This window comes from Osmerus mordax, chromosome 9 (assembly GCF_038355195.1).
Source record: "Osmerus mordax isolate fOsmMor3 chromosome 9, fOsmMor3.pri, whole genome shotgun sequence".
NCBI lineage: Eukaryota > Metazoa > Chordata > Actinopteri > Osmeriformes > Osmeridae > Osmerus > Osmerus mordax.
In genome coordinates this window covers 17,385,804-17,406,929 of record NC_090058.1, presented here as the reverse complement: position 1 = coordinate 17,406,929, position 21,126 = coordinate 17,385,804, and the positions used below count along the sequence as shown (strand labels likewise).

Here is a 21,126-nt window from a genome sequence, read left to right as displayed (position 1 = left end):
TGGGGTGGGGTGGGGGAGAGAGGAAAGGTTGGGAGACATGAAAGGGGGAGGGAGAGAGAGGAGTGGTAGGGTGAGAGTTGAGGGTGGGGGAGAAAAGAGAGGGTTGGGAAAACAGAAATGAGAGGGAGAGAGGAGAGGGTAAGGGAGGAGCTGCTGAAGAAAGGAAAAGGTAGGGGAGAGAGGGAGAGGGTTGGGAAGAGAGGAGAAGGTGAGGCAGAGAGGAGAAGGTGAGGCACCTCCTGTAGAGATGGAGTCAGTCTTTCTAGGAGATGAATGGACAACTGTAAGATTGAGAGAGAGAGAGAGAGAGAGAGAGAGAGAGAGAGAGAGAGAGAGAGAGAGAGAGAGAGAGAGAGAGAGAGAGATGGTTTAGCAGTTGGTAACTGCTAAACCATCCTGCAAACTAACAGCATGATTGAAAGTTTGAATAAAAAGCTGAGTGCAGTAATGCTTGCATTAGACTTACACCTTGCTGACTCATGACTTGTATTTGAAGACTGCGGTATATGTGTTATGCATTAGGCCTGTTGTGTTGCATTGCACAGGTTGATGTAACGCACCCAGCGCTGTTACTGTCAAGTCCTCACACCGTCAAATCCATCCACAGACATAACACACATACACACTGCCTTTCCTTTGCAGCGCGCTCCCGCGAGTGCAACGTTGGCGGGGTCTTGCAGTCCCTCCCTCTCCTCGTTCCCGACGCGCGCTCCCGACGTGGTACTTTGTGTCCGCCAGGGGGCGCTGTGGTCCCGGTGTGGAGCTGCGCCATTCCATCTGCATTACAGCGAGGAAAATACCACCAGATGGCGGTTTAGGATTGCTGCTCTTCTCAAAGGCGCGGTTCTGCTCGCATAGCCAATTTTCAATATTAAAATCCTTTCGGTCTAAATAATAATATCGATTGAATAATTCGGGAGATTGTAATTTTGTCAGCGATGGTTGGTGAAGGTGAGTTTCTCGTGTTTTGGGGATGTTTTGGAGCAGTGGAAAGAGGGACGGGGCGCCTATTAAAGATGGTGGACATTGAAGCCTGGTGATGTTGTGGGGGATGGGCAGAAGAGCTAGCGGGGGTGAATGTGCTCTCTCTCTTTCTCAGTTACGTTTTACAGAGCTATTAGCTTGCTAGCTAGCTGCTATATTTCGGCATGACAACCTGCAGGAACGTGATCGATCAACTAATATTGTCCGACATTACAGGGTGCACAAGCCGTTATAAATGTCATGCATTGCATGAGTTTTTTTTGTCAACAAACCAGCGGAGATCTAAGCATCATGTTTCGCTGGCGGAATCCCTTCAGTGTCACCCACTAATACTGGCTAACTAGCCTACCGATGTTTGTGTCTAGTGTGCTCATCATAGCTCATCAGCTCAATGCGTAGTTGCTTACTGTATTCATTGGGGTTTTTTGGGTACACGTTTGGATTGAGAGATCGTGCTTTGTATTACTGACAACATTTGATGTCGGTGTCAATTGTCGCTAAACGAGGCTTCAGATTGTGCTTCAGGTGTTTACATTTGCGTTGTTCATGATCCTTGACTCCATTAGTGACACATTTCTGGCGTTATTTGACTGTAATCCAACATAGGGCTTTAGAATTGATAGGGTTTGTCCATTCTTCCCGCCCCCTTCTTTGCTATGAAACGGGGGAATGCGTGTCTACTTGTGGGGGATGGGTGTCGAGTCCTAACTCATAGTTACCGTCTACTCCTACAGGTTTTCCTAAGCATTGGTCACCCCCCCCCCCACACACACACACACCCCTTTCTCCAGGAGTCACAGCTTGTGTTGATAGATAAATAATTGGAGTTGTTTGGAGTTGTATCCAGGCAGACTTTGTGCCCTTGGTAATCCCTCTCAGGTTGTAAACAAAGCTGTTATGTAACCGTCTAAGAGAGCCATGTGATTTCTTACCATGCAGACTTATTCCCCAGTTTGTGGCCAAGAGAAGACTGTTGAAGCAAGTTGTGAATGATCACATTCATTTGGACGAAGAATGAGTTATGGGAGGCAGTCATAGATGTTAAAATCCTAGAGTACGCTACAAGCTTGACAAAGCTGTTTACATTTAAAAAAATTGACACACTACCAAATGTTTAGTTTTGGATTATTTCCAACGTTGACGCACAACCGTGTGAGGTGCACAAGCTTTTGGGAAACTCGTCAGGTGCAAAACAGATTTATTTCTAAAGTGGGAGCCTGGATTTCTGTTCACATGTGAATCTAGAGTGGAGTACATGTTGTTCTAGGTCATAGCTGAGCTGAGGGAGGGGTAGAGAGGGCTGCATGAGGAAGCGTGTTGGCGGGAGTCAAGATCTCATATCACTGCAAGGTGTGTGTGTGATTCCACACGAGTCTTGAGTCAACCTTTGACCTGTCACTGAAGCCTATTGCTGGAGCAGTAATTACCATGTAGCAGCCATGGCATGCTGGTTTTATGGCAAAATTATTTGACCATTCATCCCAGTGGTTTCAGTTCTATCCATTTGAATCTGGACACGAAATGCTGTTGCCTTGTTTTCAAAGGCGTTTAGGTATTATTTCTATAGGGTTTTATATTTAGTTCTGTTTATTGATCTTGTTGAATGGATCTGATTTAAGTGTCGTCTCAGTTCTGTTGATTCAGGAAGCTAGGTCTGGACTGGTTCTAAGATGCCCTGTTCCCATAGATGCTCACAAGTACTTAAACTGAAAGGTGTTTCCTGCCTCACCCTTTACCCTTGCAGCCCCTCCCCTACAGGATAGCTTGGCCAAGTAGCAGGTGTAGGTATTGTTATGAAAGCAGATATAAAAGGCAAAGATGTTGTTATGGAAGCAGGTGTAGATGGTGGGATGGATGTTACTACAGAAATGAGTGTAGAATGTATAGGTGTTGGAACATAAACAGCTATAATAGAAGGTGTAGAGGTTGGTACAGAAACAGCTATAATAGAAGGTGTAAAGGTTGGTACAGAAACAGCTATAATAGAAGGTGTAGAGGTTGGTACAGAAACAGGTATAATAGAAGGTGTAGAGGTTGGTACAGAAACAGGTATAATAGAAGGTGTAGAGGTTGCTACAGAAACAGGTATAATAGAAGGTGTAGAGGTTGCCACAGAAACGGGTATAATAGAAGGTGTAGAGTACAGAAACTGGTATGGATAGTATAGTATAATGGCAGGCTTAGAGAGGATAACAGCATAACTGCCTCTTCTTACCCTGTCAAAGACAAGGTCGTAATCATAGCAACAAGACCAACTGGAGAGAGAGAGAGAGAGATGAGTGTGTGTGACAACACAGGAGGTGATGTGGAAATGGTTCCTTGTGTCAACAGATGGCTGATTATCATAGACCTGTAATCTCCTGTTCAACAAAGAGAAAGAACTGAGTGTTTGTTCTGATCTGGAAGAGACCAGTACCAGCTTTGATCCTCCCGTCTGGGGAGTGTTATAGGGTAGGAAATTGAAAAATCTGTTTGTAGGTGTTGCTGTCCCCCCCCTGTGACATTCTGGTTATGATGCCATCTAACTTGGGAGTCAGGTGGCTGAGCGGTTAGGGAAGCGGGCTAGTAATCTGAAGGTTGCCAGTTCGATTCCCGGCCGTGCAAATTACGTTGTGTCCTTGGGCAAGGCACTTCACCCTACTTGCCTCAGGGGAATGTCCCTGTACTTACTGTAAGTCGCTCTGGATAAGAGCGTCTGATAAATGACTAAATGTAAATGTAACTTGATTGGTCCTGAGGGAGCTAGCAGGCAGTGAGCTCTGCCTGGTCTTATTTGAGCATGCTAGTATTTCAGTTAAGACATCTTGGAGACATCAACTGATGATTATTATTGGATTACGTCTAATTGTGTTTTGGTTGCTTGGGAATATAATAAAACTGGACAGTTAAAATGAGTCATACTAATATATTTACATGTATGCATTTAGCAGACGCTTTTATCCAAAGCGACTTCCAAGAGAGAGTTTTACAAAAGTGCATAGATCACTGATCATAACAACGAGATAGCCCCAAACATTGTGGGTAGCCAAACATGAAGCATACATTGTGAAAAACATAAGTCCCAAATGGAAGAACAATAACAGCATGTAGTTAGACAAGTTACCGATTTTATAACCCAATTATAATGTTAATACGTACCTGTTGATACATCACTGATTAGATGAATGTTAACAGTGTAGCAGTGTTGTATTTACAGTAATTACAATTAGGGATGGGCGATATATAAACAATTTCGATAGAACAGCTATTGTTACAAAGTACAAAAATTTACAAATTTAAGCAGTAAAAAAAATAAGACCCTCCCCCACCTCAATTCTCTTACGCGGGAATACACAAGACGAAAAGGAGACGTAATATTGGATGTTCGGCACATTCTTTGGGAAAAGGCTTGAATTTGAAATATTCGATATTCCTGATATTTTCTAATTTTACATTGTTGTAAAAATGATTGCGATATTATCGCTAATATTCGATACATCGCCCAGCCCTAATTACAATTGAGGTACAAACTAATTTGGAGCAACATCATGTATCCCGACAGATCCTGCCTCTATTGCCATGCAGGTTAGCTGTTTAGGAGACTAGCTAGGTTATGACACATTGGCCGGTGCCCTTTTTTGAATTCACTTGGCTTTCATATTCGCCGTGGGTCAAGATTGCTGCTTCTTAGAGAGCCCCAAGTCTGGGAATGTCGTCAGTAATAGGAGTGCACTGCCAGTCATTTAGATGGGCCGTTTTGCATTTGACCATGTGAGACTGCCCCTGTCAGCGGGACAGGGGAACCCTGTAGCCTAAAACCCCTTTTTCCTGGGAATCTGCATGAAACTCATCTATAAGACAGCTTCTGTTACTGCCGAGGACGCTGTGGAATTTAAGTATAGGGTGTACTTCTGTGGACTGTGTTCACACACACACACACACACACTGTCATTAACCCCAAGCCCTGAGGTAATGAGGGGCTGCCTGTGCGTGCGTTGTGCAGGAATACAGTAGTTATGTGTGAATGAGAGAATTGAGGGACTATTGATCCCAGGGAAGTGTTAATGCTTGCCGCCAGCAGTAGCAGTGACAGCCAGCCCTTCAGTAATGTGCTCTGAAACAAGCACTTGAGCTAAGACAGCACAGCCTGGAGTGTTATACCATTCAGTACAGAGTAAGCTTGTAAACTGTCAAACAGCTGTCTGGTTGGATAAGCAGGTAGGTCCAGAGTTAGGTCTGTGAGTCTCATACAAGCATGGCTATCATACCCATCGTCACATAAGCTTACAGTAGGCCCTTAAACTCTGTACAATAAATGCTGTAATGTTATCTCTTTGTTATCTTCAAGGATAGAAACAATTTACAGTCACATTTGTCATTTTATAAATACAACAGAAGCTTTTATGCAAAGCGACATACGAATATGGCATGTAATAAATACTACAGATAATCAGACATGCGACGATCAACACATCAACATGCTAAAATGACATTTCAATCTCACAAGGCCCACACAATCATACATGGTGTCTCTGTATCTGTATATCTGTTAGCCTACCACAATTGTCATAGAATCTTAGTCATAGCCCGATGTATATTGATGCCCTTGCTGAGAATAACCAACCCTAGGCTGGTTGGGAATGGAGCCTGCTCTGAGGCATCACCACCAATTGCCACACCCCTGCTGTCACACAACAGTCCACAGTCTAGACCGGATTGGATTATCCGTTGTTTGCCATTTCCCTTTCTCTTCCTGGCCCACACCCAGATTAACCCTGCAGGGTTATCCTGACCCAGTGTGCTCTCCTAACCTCCAGTGAGATTAGAGGAGATTACGTTGTGCTCCATGGTAATCTCAGATTGCCACTGACTGCCTGGTGCCTGGTGTTGCATCCTTTCCTGTTTTATAAAGGGTCTGTCTTCATCTGGTTTTGTAGTCTCTCCTGTCTTCATTTGGTCATGTAGTCTCTCCTGTCTACTTCTGGTTGTGTATTGTGTAGTCTCCTGTTTTCATCTGGTTGTGTAGAATTTCCTGTCTACTTCTGGTCGTGTAGTCTCTCCTGTTTTCGCATGGTCGTGTAGTCTCTCCTGTCTACTTCTGGTTTTGTAGTCTCTCCTCTTTTCACTTGGTCGTTTAGTCTCTCCTGTCTTCACATGGTCGTGTAGTCTCTCCTGTCTACATCTGGTTGTGTAGTCTCTCCTGTTTTCACATGGTCGTGTAGTCTCTCCTGTCTACATCTGGTCGTGTAGTCTCCTGTCTACTTCTGGTTGTGTATTCTCTCTTGTTTTCACCTGGTCGTGTAGTCTCTCCTGTCTTCACATGGTCGTGTAGTCTCTCCTGTCTACATCTGGTCGTGTAGTCTCTCCTGTCTACATCTGGTCATGTAGTCTCTCCTGTATACATCTGGTTGTGTAGTCTCCTGTTTTCATCTGGACGTGTAGTCTCTCCTGTCTTCACATGGTCATGTAGTCTCTCCTGTCTACATCAGGTCGTGTAGTCTCTCCTGTCTACATCTGGTCGTGTAGTCTCTCCTGTCTACTTCTGGTTGTGTAGTCTCTCCTGTTTTCATCTGGTCGTGTAGTCTCTCCTGTGCCTCAGGGCTGGTCTCTTTAGCAGGCTACTCTCACCTTGCTGCTTAGATGCTCATCAGGTCATCAGGGGACAATGGCAATCACACACAGTCGCTGGATAGGCTTGCAAGAGAGTCTTCTTGTAATTGTGTGGGGCTTGTGTGTCTGTGGCTGTGCGAGTAGGCCTGTGTCTGTGTGGGCTTGTGTGCGGTGCCCTCAATCTACTCAGATTCTCGCTCCTTTCCTCATAAGAGTAGCAACCGGAGTGAATCTGGGCCAAGGTGAGAGAGCAGACACAGACAGAGATGAGAGAACGAACAAATGAGCCTTTTTCTGTCCTCTCTCTCAGCACCCCCCTCCCACCCCCTCCTCCTCTCCTCTCGCTGCTTTCCCTTCCTTCTTTCCGGCTCCATTTTGTCTCAGCTGCAGTGAAGCAGGCAGCCATTGCAGAAAGAGCAGGGCTGTGAACAGCCAGTCTGAGAGGGAGATGGCGAGGGAGGGAGAGAGCTCCTCCATGCGCTACAAAAGAATTCCTAATATCTCTTTCGGTCTGACACTCTAATTTATCTTTTATTTAAACAGGTGATGCAGGGAGATTGAAAATCAATGTTTCAACAGAGACTCTGCCCCCCCACCCCCCATTTAAATAAGGAGTGCTCATATTAGACCCCAGAACTGAGAAGACCTCAGACAAAAGAGAGACGGGGACGGGGGGGTTGTCACTAGCGCTATATCTGGTCAGAATGAGCTGGTTTATTATCAGACCACTTGCAAGGTAGCAGTGCTAACTTTGGCCATGAAAGAGAGAGAGATGAAAAGAGCTCGCAATCATAAAGGGTTTGGATATGAAAAGAAAGAGATAAGAAAAGAGGGAGAAGGTGAATATAGATATCGAAAGGACAATGGTTGGAAGTGAAGCCTGCTGGCCTCTGTATGAATTGAATCCCATGTTCTCTATCTTCTGTAGTGCTGTCACATAGGACATCTGTGTGATACAGGGATGCGATCTTGTTAGTTCCTAATCCTAATATGGTTAAACCAGACTCTAGCACCCTGTTTACACTTTAAAATGCGTTTTGGTGATCCAAACATAAGTTGACAACTGAGACACACCACTGTTCCCACCCCGTGTCTATCATGTGTCTTCAAGGTGTCCATCTGACCGCTTGGGTTTTGTTAAAGCCTTCTAAAGGTAGTTCATAAAAGCGTCACATTGATTTTGAACGAGCTAGCTACGATTTTTGGTTTTCTTTCAAGAACTCGTACTGGCCTTTCCAACTGTTGAGGTTGACAGGACAAAGCCATTTGTATCTCGCAAAAGACAAACAGGGAATGTTGGAAATGCAGTGGTGTTTCAGCGTTTTCTTCTGTGACGTTACGCCTTGTTGGGTCCAAGTCCACCTCTGGTGACGGTTTGAATGATTGGAACACAGTGCATCTTAGTGGTCGGATATTTATTTTGCGCTGTCCACTTCACTCTGGTTGCATTTTAAAACCAAGTTTAAACTCTGGAGAGTGGCTTTTGTCCCTTTCTCTTGCTCACCACACACAGCCATAATAAACTATTATCTGAACCTTTGTTTTCATTGAGGAATCGGTTATGTGGCCAGTGTTTCCCACAGATTAGAACGCAATTTGTGTGTGGGGGGGTTCGTTACACATAACTTTTTTTTTAATCTAATATGTATTCTGTTGGATGCTATCCTCCTCTCCTACTCTTTCTTCAATGCCTAACGAATCTATCTCTTTCTCTCCCTGACCCTGTCTTTCTGCTTGAGCAGCACCAGTTGAAACCTGAAAATATTGTCAACAATTTCTGCATATATGCAGGTAGCAACGCTAGTGCTAGATAACTATTCAGCTGGTTGGCTCCATGACGCCAGGTAAGTAGGGCTTGTGAGACAGCTCACCAAAAGAACGATGGGGAACCCACTTGTCTGGCAGATTAAGACATGTTCGTAAGTATCTAGTGAAAAGTAACCTCAACTTTCCTAGACTTTTAGCTACGGTACTAATGCTGAAGGCTCGCTGATATCGCATAGTGTCGTTGCTAACGTGTGCTGACGTTATGACTAGAGCCCGACCAATAAACGATTTTTAAGGCTGATACCGGTACAAATATTTGGTGATTTAAAAATCCGATATTCCGATATCGGCCGATATTAAAAAATATTTTTAAAATCCAGAAACGCCTAACAAAACAAACTGATTTCCCTAACAGTAGTTATTTGTAGTTTACATTTAGTCACTTTTAGCAGAAGTCCGGGAATCGAACCAGCAACCTTCTGATTAATAGCCCGATTCCCTAACTGCTCAGCCATCTGACTCCTGTTATTATTTCCTCACTAAAATAATATGTTAATGCAGTTTCTGATAAATAAAATGCATAAAAATACAAACTTAAGATATGAAACTTAAAGTCCTTTGAACAAAAACACACAAAAAAAAAATATATATTCATTTATCGGCCATTATAAATGCCGATACCGATAGTTTGGAAAATGCCCAATATCGGCCGATAATATCGGCCCGTCGATATATCGGTCAGGCTCTAGTTATGACTCTGTGTGTGTGTGTGTGTGTGTGTGTGAGAGATGGAGGGAGAGCAGGGAAAGGAAATGCAGCTGAACGAATATGCTGCGTGTTTTAAATATCGTTAAAAAAAATAATAGTAACAAAACGCAATATGTGGCAGCCGGTGTTGATTCTGTGGCGCACCGCCACAAATTAGTCTATGTGTGGGAAACACTGCTGGTGGATCGGGATTCAGAACTGAAGTGTACAGAGCCCCTCTTCTTTTCAGAGCCTTTAGTCTTTTTTTTGACGCAACAAAAAGCCGTCTCGGCCGACGCAAACCCTTGGAAATAATGGGTTTCTGGTCGCAGTGGGTGTCCTTGTTGTTTTGTGTCTCAAAGAGCAATAATACTTAAGACAAAAGTCGTCTTCGGGTGTTGAGGGACATGGGGAAAAAAGTTGATAATGTTCAACTTTGATGCGGGGGTCTGTCAATAAATCAACGCATCCCATATGGAACGTGAATACCTTTAATTAGTGTTGAGTATCGTTTGGGTTCTTTAGATGCGGGTGGCGCATCGATACTTTTAAAACGGTACCGGTGCCTGAACCGATACAAAAATGAAATACATTTTAAGTATAATTTAACTAGCAATCATGTTTGGTGATGGTGATCTTTCGTCCGTTTCGGAGCACCAGAGGACAAATATTTCGATCGACAGCTCAGGCATTTAAGTGGCACTGCAATGAGGCACCGCAATCTGCGTTCTGATTTGGTCCGGTACATAGGCTACCGGTTATATAGGTAGGTTTCGGTACCCAACCCTAAATATAATGTTGTCTCTAATCGTCCCAGTGGTAGAGCACATTTGTCTATGATTGCCAATATTTAAACAAAAAACGTAGAAGCTAGAAAGTGCATTATAGCGATCACCACCCTTTTGTCATATTGGAAGGCAAACAAGGACGCTTATGGCTGCCAAACGTAACTAGCTAGCTAGCTGAACGTCGCAGTTAGCTGTGTCGAGACCCAACACAGCGTTGAATTGGTACCAGCATTGCGTTGCAGAGCATAGAATCTACGTTTCACTGTATGTGAATGCTAGGTAACTGTCTCCTGGATGGTCTTTTAGCTTCCTAATTCTGAAAACCACACTAATTATTTAACTTTTCTTTAACTTTTTCTGTACTTCCCTCTTTCTTTCTTTCTTTCTTTCCTTCCTTCTCTTTCATTCTGACTTTCTGTCATTCATTCACAATGAAATACCTTTTCTTATTTCATTTGTTTCTCTCGCTCTCACTGTCTCTTCATCTGTGTTTCTCCCTCCCTCCCTCTCCCGCTCGCTCTCTCTCTGGTATTTCCTGTCTCAGGTTGAAAGTCTTGTGTACATCTGAAGAACACGCCTGCTTCCTGTCCTATCAGTTCTTTTATCCGTCTTTCATTTTCTCTTCATTGTTCTGTCATGGGTTTCGAAGACTGCAGGTGTAAGCCTGTGTGTGTGTTGTGAAGGAAAAATTCTAGCGGTACTGTGTAATTTGAATAGTCAAGATGGCGGTTTCAATACAATTTATTTAGTTTGCACAAAACATGAGAAAACAAAGTACTCTGTGACCAGTCATAACGAAGGACATGCTACAGGTCGTTCGGAAGAGTGGTAAAGAACATCCATACACATTGCCTTATATAAACTTCTTCAAATGGTCAATCAATCAATGTAGCGGTCTCTGTGATTGGCTAACTCTACTCAGTGATAGTTTGAAACAATATAACTCTATACCAAATGTCCCACAGTTCTTTGGTGTGGCATCTCTCTTCAAACCAGTAGATAATAAAGCCACAGGAGTTGGCAGTACATATGACCAAATTTTCTTTCACAGCGTGTATGCTTGTGTGGAAAAGATCCTCAGCACAGTTCACTACCTGATGGTTTGAGCTTCTTAACTGTCTGGAGTTGTTCCTGCACTGCCTAGCAGCATGGACAGCCTATCATTAAAGGACAGTCTAGACTTAACCCTCGTGTTGCCTTCGGGTCACATGACCCAAAGGTTCATAACGAACCATCGTTGTGTTTACCCAATTTTACCCAATACAAAAACAAATAAAAATAATTTTCTTTTAACCCTTGTGTTATCTTCGGGTCATTCTGACCCATCAGTCATTGTGACCCACCGTCGTATTGCGACAAATTTACCTCCTACAAAAACAAAGTGAAGCATTTTCTTTTAACTGTCGGGCTGTCTCAGACCCCCCACATTGCAATGGTTAAAAGAATTTTTTTTTTATTTGTTTTTGTATTGGGTAAAATTGGGTAAACACAACGGTGGTTCGTTATGAACGTTTGGGTCATGTGACCCGAAGGCAGCACAAGGGTTAACCTTTGCAATGTGGGGGGTCTGAGACAGCCTAGCTGTTAAAAGAAAATGCTTCACTTTGTCTTTGTATGCGGTAAATCTGTCGCAATACGACGGTGGGTCACAATGACTGATGGGTCAGAATGACCCGAAGATAACACAAGGGTTAAAGGCTTTTCTGCGGTCTCCTGGCTCTCATACCTGCCCCTTTCCTGGCCTCCTCAGGTTCTCCTCCCCAGCCATACCTGGCTTCCAGCCCCTCTGTGGGGTTCTGGAACCACCCATTGGATTCTTCACTTTTCAAGGGCCAACCTCCTAGCTCACCTGGATTACATTTCTCTGTGGACCGCTGACTCTGATGCTGAGTCAGCGAGTGCAGAATCAGTAACCAGCTGGTGTGGGAGCTGGTTGAATGGCTGACAGTTATGAGGACTGTCCCTGCTCTACCCTGCCCTGATCTACCTTACCCTGATCTACCCTACCCTGCTCTACTCTGCTCTACCCTACCCTGCTCTGCTGTACCCTACCCTGTTCTACCCTGCTCTACCCTACCCTGCTCTACTCTGCTCTACTCTGCTCTACCCTACCCTGCTCTGCTGTACCCTACCCTGATCTACCCTGCTCTACCCTACCCTGATCTACCCTGCCCTGCCCTACCCCCCCTACTCTATCCTGACCTACTCTAATTCTTTTCTACCCTGACCTGACCTGCTCTACTGTACGTACTCTGCTCTAAGTTACTGTACCCCATACTGTTCTTCCTCGACTAAAGGGCTCCACTGTACAGAGCTCTGTGAGTGGGGCTGAGTTGGGGCTGGGCGATATGGGTAAAAAATTATCGATATAGATATTTATATTTCAATTCCATAACAATAATTAAGACGATAGACCACAGATCCGTAGTAGTAGCAAAATAAGTCTCTTCCTCAACTTTTTCCCTACACTCGGCATAAAGTTTAGGCAGAGAAATGTTTGCGGCCAGGGAGTACGTACCTCGGGTCAAGTAAACTTTTTAAAAACGTATCAATACCTTGGCGCAAACTCACACTTTATGCATGTTCCAACGAGTGATTTTGCTTCAGGTGGTAAAAAAGGTTTGTCGTATTACCAAACTTGATAGCCACCTGTTTGTTTACTACACAATTTGCACCGAACATTGTTCTGCTCTTTGTTGGATTTCAAAAAGCCAAACCACTTCCAAATAACTGAAGAAGACGAACCCTTTTTATCAATAATTTCTTCATTGGAAGTTGCTCCCTTGCCATGGCTATCGCTGCCACTGTTTTTGGCAATAAGACTCATTTTCCGCTGTTAACATGAGCTACTCCACTTGAGGTGCTCAGTATATTTTAGTGAGCGTAGGTTACCATTTCTCCGCAACTTCCTGCTGCATCACAGAAATTAAATGGACTGCTGTTCCTAATTATTCTCTAACGACATTATTGACATTATTGAAAATGTTTTATTTAATGTTACGATATCTTAATTGAGGGAAGTCATTACTTCGATAAATCGTTATTTCTTTTCATCGCCCAGCCCTAGGCTGAGTGGTACTGGAATAATACAGCAGCTAGAATGGATTAAGGTGTTTGCATGCTGTGCGTTGGGAGAATGTTCCAGAGTCCCGCACAGGTTTGGGTACCTGATGGGTGATCGGCAAGTTTTAATATGACGGATGAAACATATCCTACTATGTCATTAGCTAGTATGGTTGCACTTGGAAATCAATAGGCCATGGGTGGACTGCAGGCTAGGCTAAAGAAACAAACTAATCTTTTTTTCAAAACGTATAAAAAATCGAATCCGTAAGCCGAGGCCTTCGTTCCAAATTGATAAGTCACTTTTAAAAGTTATGTAGACTATTCCCTCGTGTCTTCTCAGAACCTTACTTGAAATTCCATCCGCTTACATTTAGCACTTGTTAAAACAGACCTTAAGGACAAAGAACAGCCAGTGGAGATTTCAAAGGTATCGAAAATACATAATTGAACATCGATAGGGTAGATTTTGAGACACCGGAAAGTTTGCATCTACGTAACCCACTGTTATCAGTCAGCTGTAGTTTAAAGGTTTTGAATATGGGTGTAACGATACACTCAGCTCACGATTCGATACTTATCATGATACTGGGTTCACGATACAATACGCATCACGATATTTTGAATCCATTTTTTTAATGAAACTGAAACTCAATTAACAGATTTATTTCCTAAACATTTTAGGAAACAACAACTTTCGTTGTACATACAACTTGGTTAACTCAGTTCAAGCAATTTCTGTGAATGCACGGTTGATGCAAGTGCAGAGTAGGTTGCGTGCTGGTAGCTCAACCAATAGGATAAAACGGACATCATATTGTAAAATGATTGCCATAGCTCTACGATACATATTATAACATTTTTTGCATCACAATATATTGTGCCACGGTATATTGTGCCACCCCTAGTTTTGAACATTTGATTGCTTTTGTGTTACCTGTGAACCAGTAAAACTAAAACTAAATCCAAAAACATTGGGATGTGTTTTGGCTCTCTGAATTTATTTAGGCAGTTGCACCGGGCCGGATAGGGAATTAAATAAGTGCTGCTGTTGAAGGACTGCAGACATGGGCAGGTGGAGAACAGGAACTGTGCAGGGCTCTGGTGTTTGAGTGCTGTTTGTACTGCTTTGTTTGTGGGAATCCTAACTGTACCCGAAAGACTTGGTCATTAAAGAGCAATTTTGGGAGAAACACTTTAAGGTAATATAGGTCACGATTCTAGTCCTCCTTGGTTGAGTGACCCGGTAGAGCGGGGGTGTAATGGATCCCTGGGAGATCTCAGTAGATCTATTACTTGGTGTTGTTGCCCCCCCCCCTCCCCCCCTTTACATTCGACCAATCACATACTCCACCGGGCTTATGACCCGTACGGGTTGCCACGGCAACGCCTGCCTCCCGGAATACATGTCATGCATGTTAAGTGGCTTCCAGACGCTCCTTCTCTCTTGCTCTCTCTCTGACACACACACATTTTATGTAACTCCACAGGCCACAAATACTAAATGTGAGTGTGTGTGTTGACTGTAAGGAGCGGTGTTATACATGCTGTGTCTCCTGCCTCCGGCTGTCTGTCACTAGCACTGCAGCTGGGCTGGAGAAAGTCTGCGCCTCTGTTTGACTGGGTGGATAGGAATCTCAACTCGCCTTAACCTGGGTGTGACAAATTCTTAGACGACATGCGCACACACACACACACACTCGTGCTCGCACACACAGATACACACATTCCCAAAAGACAGACACACACTCACACACGGACATACACACATTCCACAGCGTCCACCTGGACGGTAGAGGTCTTAGAGCAGCAAAGCAGCCTTCTCTCAACCAGACCTGACAGCATTCCTATTACTGGAAAATGTGTGTGAGTGTAAGAGGAGGGTGATGGTGGTTGGCTACTTTTCCTTAATTAAACTTTTTTGGGGGGGGGAGTGGAAAACAGAATTCATGAGAGGACTGCCTGCATATTATGTATAGCCTTTCATTGAAACGCACACACAGACGCACACACAGACGTCAATGTTTAAAGGAGTGGTATTCATTTGGTCGTCAATAACAAGTCTGGCTCCCAGTCATCTCTGGTCTTCTCCCAAGGACACAAATACACACACACTCAACTCAGGTCTGTGTGTTCTCATCCTTCCTGAGCACACAAGAAATTAGATATCATTATACCTGTAGAGTAGAGACAGTTGAACAGACAGGGGCAGACATAGGGGTGTGGGTGAGGTGTGTGTGTGTGTGGGGGGGGTTCTGCAAGGGGGATGGATGGAGAGGAGGAGGAGTGACATAATCAGACCACTTCTCTGTTCCCCTCTGTGTGAACATCTGGCCAGTCTTCAGACATGGCTGTGGATGGTGTCTGTCTAACTGTGTACAGCCCTCCTCAGCCTGGTTGCTGTTCTGCAAGCTGGACATGCCTGTGCTCATCATTCCACCAAAAACACATTCTGTCCTTGTTCTAGCAAACTAAAAATGGTGTTCTGAAGCTCCTGTTTAACTGTGGAAGCATGTCAATGTTTTAAGAAAAAACTATTGATTTCATCATCTTGGCTCTCTTTTAGTCAGACTACTCATCTGTCGGATAGTTTGTGTGTGTGTGAGAGTGTGAGAAGCAAAAACTTGTCAGCATGTGCCGTTCTACCGTCCAGGACTCGTACATTTAAATACACACTCTCTTAGCCTGCCCCCTACTGTTACCCAGTCCCTGGCTCATACACACACACTCACACTCTAACACACTCTGTGCTAAATACAACCCAGACACACACTATAAAAAGAGAAAAGTACACATAAACATGTCTGTAGCTTAATTTATTTTTAGTTTAAAAAAATTACGATTGTTTTGCTCTTTTAAAGCTTCAAAGCAGTGTAGATGTTGACTTGTAGAAAAGGACTTTGTGGTTCCTACTGCCCCCGGTGGCTCAGTGTCGTACTGTGCCCTTTGTTCTTCACACTTCTTTAAAATAGTTTTGTGGGAAATTATATTAGCTGCAGAACTTTTGCTCTCCAACTCCGCATCTTTCTATTTTTATTTCCCCAAAGGCATGTTGCTTATCGAGTTGCCAGTTCCCATCTTTCCCTGCTTGATGTTTGAACTGAAGTTCAAACATTTTTCAAGTCATAACTATTTGGGTGCCCTGTAAGTAAATTAAGAGCTTTGTTTCAGTTTAGGAAGTGTTTGGTAAATGTGTTGTTATGACTGGAAAAATATGATTAGTTGCCTCAGCTTCTCAACTGCACACGTTTCCCCGATAATTTGTTTCTGCAGTTCTCTACATGGCCAGTTGGGGTCTCTATTTCCCCCACCCACCTCCCTGCTTTCAGAGTAAAGTGTGTCAGTGCTTCTCATTAATTGCTCTACTGAACGCATACACGTGGATTTGTAGAGAGGAAAACACTAGAAATAAGCAGTTTATCGACAGTTTATGGGAGATATGTTACCACTTCAGTTAAACCCTCTCTCTTCCTCTCCCTTTCCTCCCTGCCTCCTTCCACCTCCAGGGGCTGGCATGTTGTGAGTGTGCTGGTTGTGTCTGCAGTGTTGAGCACATCTGTTCCAGAACTCCTGCCATCCAGCCCAGCTGACTTCCACCCTACTCCTGTGGACGGCACACACCCACCCACACACACACACACACACCCTACAGCAGTCAGGATGATCACCTCAGAGCTTCCTGTTCTGCAGTGAGTAGCTTGTTTTTTTCTTCTTATAAGGTGTGTGTACTGTGTACATGTACGTTTGTGTTGGGACTTGTGCATGTACAAATAAATAGTTCTCACCTGTTGTGTTCCGTTAATACACGTACTGTGTACGTGTATTTACCTGAATGTCTCTCTCTCTGCCTGTCTGCCTGTCTGTCTGTCTGTCGGCTCCTCTGTCGCTTTGTCCCTCTCTTTCTCTCTCTGTCTCTCTCAGGGACTCGTCTAACGAGTCAGGAGCTACAGACGCCGTCAGTCTCAGTATGAGTGTGAGTGAGATAGAGGACCCCGCAGAGGCTAAGGGCAAGAAGAGGAGAGGAAGGCCTGTCAAACCTGCGGTAAGATCACCTGACTGGACTGGCTGCTTCTCTCTCTGGATGGCTGGCGGCTTCTCTCTCTAGCTAGCTGGCTGCTTCTCTTTCTGTCTGTCTGGCTGAATGGCGTTCTGGCTAGCTAGCTAGCTAGCTGCTGACCTATCTACAAAAGTCTGTCTATGCATGTCTTTCTATCTGTTTTTGTCTCCATAGTTCTCTGTCTCAGAGTCTGTTTCTTTGTCTGTATTCTTCTGGTTCTGTCTTTCTTGCTTGCAAGCCTGTTTGTTAGTCTCCTTTGGCCGAGATGTAGAAGTGGCACTACCATTGGTTAGTTTCTAGGTGTTTTGACCTCCATGTCCCCACCCCCCTTCTCCCCCCTCCAGACGGCCAATAAGAAGCCCCGTAAATCCCCGTCGGAAAAAGGTGTGGGAGGGGCGAGAGGGCGGAAGGCCAATGGCGTGGCCCAGCATAATGGAGAAGGCGGAGAGCCTGTCACACTGTTCGAGGTCGTCAAGCTGGGGAAGAGCGCCATGCAGGTATGTTGTTGTGAGAGGGATGGTGTGTAGGTAGGTTAGAGGTGGAGGGAGTCAGGTGGCTGAGCGGTGAGGGAATCGGGCTAGTAATCCGAAGGTTGCCAGTTCGATTCCCGGTCATGCAAACTGACGTTGTGTCCTTGGGCAAGGCACTTCACCCTACTTGCCTCGGGGGGAATGTCCCTGTACTTACTGTAAGTCGCTCTGGATAAGAGCGTCTGCTAAATGACTAAATGTAAATGTAATGTAATGTAGGTAGGAGTCGTGGGATGAGAGGTAGGCGAAGTGGGATGTAGGTAGTTAAGTGAGACGTAGGAACATATTTTTGAGAGAAGCGCACCACAACCTGTATGTGCTTCTGTAGTAGCTTTAAAAGCCAAGACTATAAGTTAGTAACATTGGTGTGTGTGTGACTGTACCTAGTCTGTGGTGGACGACTGGATAGAGTCATACAAGCAGGACAGAGACATCGCTCTTCTGGACCTAATCAACTTCTTCATCCAGTGCTCTGGGTGCAAAGGTACGCATTATGATCTTGCTCCTCCCCTCTGATCCATCTGTTCTCATCGTGTGTGCGTTTGTGTTCCCTCTGACCTTTCCTCGGTTCTTCCACCAGGAACCGTGAGGATCGAGATGTTCCGGAACATGCAGAACGCTGAGATCATCCGCAAGATGACGGAGGAATTCGATGAGGTAGGTAGATGGATGGATAGATAAGCAAATTAATTTGAGGAGGGAGGGAGGGGATGGATGTGGAAGTCTGACCCGGTCATCCTGTGCTGCCTGCTCCAGGACAGCGGTGACTACCCCCTCACCATGCCTGGACCCCTGTGGAAGAAGTTCAGGTACAACTTCTGTGAGTTCATCGGCGTGCTCATCCGCCAGTGTCAGTACAGCATCATCTACGACGAGTACATGATGGACACTGTCATCTCCCTGCTCACTGGACTGTCAGATTCGCAGGTGCGAGCCTTCAGACACACCAGCACCCTCGCAGGTGAGAACGAGGAGGGGAGAGAGAGAGAAAGACGTTGAGAGCAATGTTGTACAGGAATATCCAAATGTATTTATCATTTGCTCCTGGAATTTGGGTGGTCGTTTGTCTCAAAAACACGTCCCTGCACATGATTTAGTCTTATATCTCTCCCCCACCCCTCTCCTCCTCTCCTCCTCTCTCCCCCACCCCTCTCCTCCTCTCTCGCCCACCCCTCTCCTCCTCTCTCACCCACCCCTCTCCTCCTCTCTCCCCCATTCCTCTCCTCTCTCCCTCACCCCTCTCCTCCTCTCTCCCCTGCCCTCTCTCCCCAGCCATGAAGTTGATGACGGCACTGGTAAACGTAGCGTTGAACCTGAGCATCCACCAGGACAACACCCAGAGGCAGTACGAGGCAGAGAGGAACAAGATGGCTGGCAAACGGGCCAATGACAAGCTGGAACTGCTGCTACAAAAGAGGAAGGAGGTATGCTGTTGGTTTAGCTAGGCTTCAGGAAGGACAGGGGTCTTGACGGTTTAGTGACTCCCTCTGTGATTGGTCCGTCCTGTGTTGGTGTCTGCCAGGGGCGTTTAATAAGATCCTTTGTGATTGGCCCCTGCAGCTCCAGGAGAACCAGGATGAGATAGAGAACATGATGAACTCCATCTTCAAGGGAATATTTGTTCACCGCTACAGGTAAAACTCACACACTGAAGAAGATGATGGTGGCGGGGATGATGATGGGGATGATAATGGTGATGATGATGATAATAATAATAGTGATAATGATAATAGTAATGGTGATGGTGATGATGATGAAATTGATGATGATGATGCTGGGGATGATGATGATGATGATGGTAATAGCGATGATGGGGATCGTTGTCCTCAGAGATGCGATAGCGGAGATCCGGGCCATCTGTATTGAGGAGATTGGAGTCTGGATGAAGATGTACAGCGATGCCTTTCTCAACGACAGCTACCTGAAATATGTGGGCTGGACACTACATGATAGAGTAGGCGCGCGCTCACACACACGCCCTAGACAACGTATTTTCCAGAAAACAATATTGGCTCACAGTCCATCGTCTCCCCCCCCCCCAGCAAGGCGAGGTGCGTCTCAAGTGTCTGAAGGCACTGCAGAACCTGTACACCAACAGAGAGCTGTTCCCCAAGCTGGAGCTGTTCACCAACCGCTTCAAGGATCGCATCGTGTCCATGACCCTGGACAAGGAGTACGACGTGGCTGTGGAGGCTATCCGCCTGGTCACCCTCATCCTACAGTAAGTACCACAATAACAGTCCACAATGGAACAGTCTAGAAAGGGACTGTGAGAGAAAAACAAAAGTACCTGCTTGTTGTGTTTTGTCCTGGTGTGGCGCCCAAGGTAGGTGGTGTCCCACCTACCTTCTTTCCGGGCCTGTGCTGAGTGGAACGTTTTCTGATTGGCTGTTTCAGGGGCAGCGAGGATGCACTGTCCAATGAGGACTGCGAGAATGTGTACCACTTGGTTTACTCTGCCCACCGGCCGGTTGCAGTGGCGGCGGGGGAGTTTCTGCACAGGAAGTGAGTCTTGTCTCCAGAGGAAGAGCTGGTGTTTTAATGCTAATGCTAATGTCAAGGGCAGAATATATGCTCTGTTTCCTTGTTAAAAAGACCTGTGTAAAACTCACCCTTCTACTCCCTCCCCCCTCTCCTCTCTTCCCCTCTTTCTCCCTCCCTTTTCCTTCTCTCTCTGCCCACCTCCCTCTCGCCTCTCCCAGACTGTTCAGCAGACATGACCCCCAGGCAGAGGAGGCCTTGGCTAAGAGGAGAGGGAGGAGCAGTCCAAATGGAAACCTCATCCGCATGCTGGTGCTCTTCTTCCTGGAGAGCGAGGTGACACACACATACCCTTGGTTACACATACACACACACCCTTGGTTACTTTCACACACCCTCGGTTACACACACACACACACACACATTATTGGTTAAACACATACATGCTCTCACACACGTTCAGTTAAACGCACACACACACCATCAGTTACACATACACACTTGCTCGCACACACATACACACGGTTGCACACACACACACACACTTGCTCTGACATACACACGCTTGCATATATTCACACACAGACAAAATGTACAGTCCCACGCTAAGAGCTGTGTGTGTGTGTGTGCAGCTCCACGAGCATGCGGCCTACCTAGTGGACTCCCTGTGGGAGAGCTCCCAGGAGCTGCTGAAGGACTGGGAGTGTATGACCGAACTGCTGCTGGAGGAGGCTGTACAGGGGGAGGAGGGTGAGACACATGCAGGCACACACACACACACAGGCACATACACACATGCAGCACACACACAGGCACATACATACACACACACACACAGACATACACACACACACTTTCACGCTCACTAAATGATCTCCTCACATGCATCCTCCACACACACACACACACACATCAGGGTTTCCCGCCGCACTTTTCAGTTAAGGCGGCCGCCTAAGCCACATCCACCTGCCGCCTTAACTACTGTACGTCGTCAAAAATAAATTATAGCGATATCCGCCGTTGTCCCCCCCCCCCACCCCCGTTCTGACAGCAAACCCCACCCTACCACCTGAACTAACACATTTTCTGCGGGAAACCCTGCACATGGTTGTGTTAGCTC

The 21,126-nt window shown here is 45.5% G+C and overlaps 1 protein-coding gene across 1 annotated transcript in view; it reads left to right on the top strand.

The window, feature by feature from the left end:
- The first annotated feature begins 808 nt into the window (after window positions 1-808).
- stag1a (STAG1 cohesin complex component a) overlaps window positions 809-21,126 on the top strand; it is a 29,819-nt gene continuing 9,501 nt past the window's right edge. Inside the window, exons 1-14 of the mRNA XM_067242640.1 lie at window positions 809-951; window positions 16,445-16,627; window positions 16,860-16,980; window positions 17,340-17,492; window positions 17,913-18,009; window positions 18,106-18,182; window positions 18,282-18,486; window positions 18,798-18,949; window positions 19,086-19,159; window positions 19,356-19,479; window positions 19,568-19,746; window positions 19,923-20,030; window positions 20,228-20,342; window positions 20,639-20,756. Coding sequence (XP_067098741.1) covers window positions 16,599-16,627; window positions 16,860-16,980; window positions 17,340-17,492; window positions 17,913-18,009; window positions 18,106-18,182; window positions 18,282-18,486; window positions 18,798-18,949; window positions 19,086-19,159; window positions 19,356-19,479; window positions 19,568-19,746; window positions 19,923-20,030; window positions 20,228-20,342; window positions 20,639-20,756 — 1,552 coding nt within the window. The 5' untranslated portion in view covers window positions 809-951; window positions 16,445-16,598. The remainder of the gene's footprint in view (window positions 952-16,444; window positions 16,628-16,859; window positions 16,981-17,339; window positions 17,493-17,912; window positions 18,010-18,105; window positions 18,183-18,281; window positions 18,487-18,797; window positions 18,950-19,085; window positions 19,160-19,355; window positions 19,480-19,567; window positions 19,747-19,922; window positions 20,031-20,227; window positions 20,343-20,638; window positions 20,757-21,126) is intronic.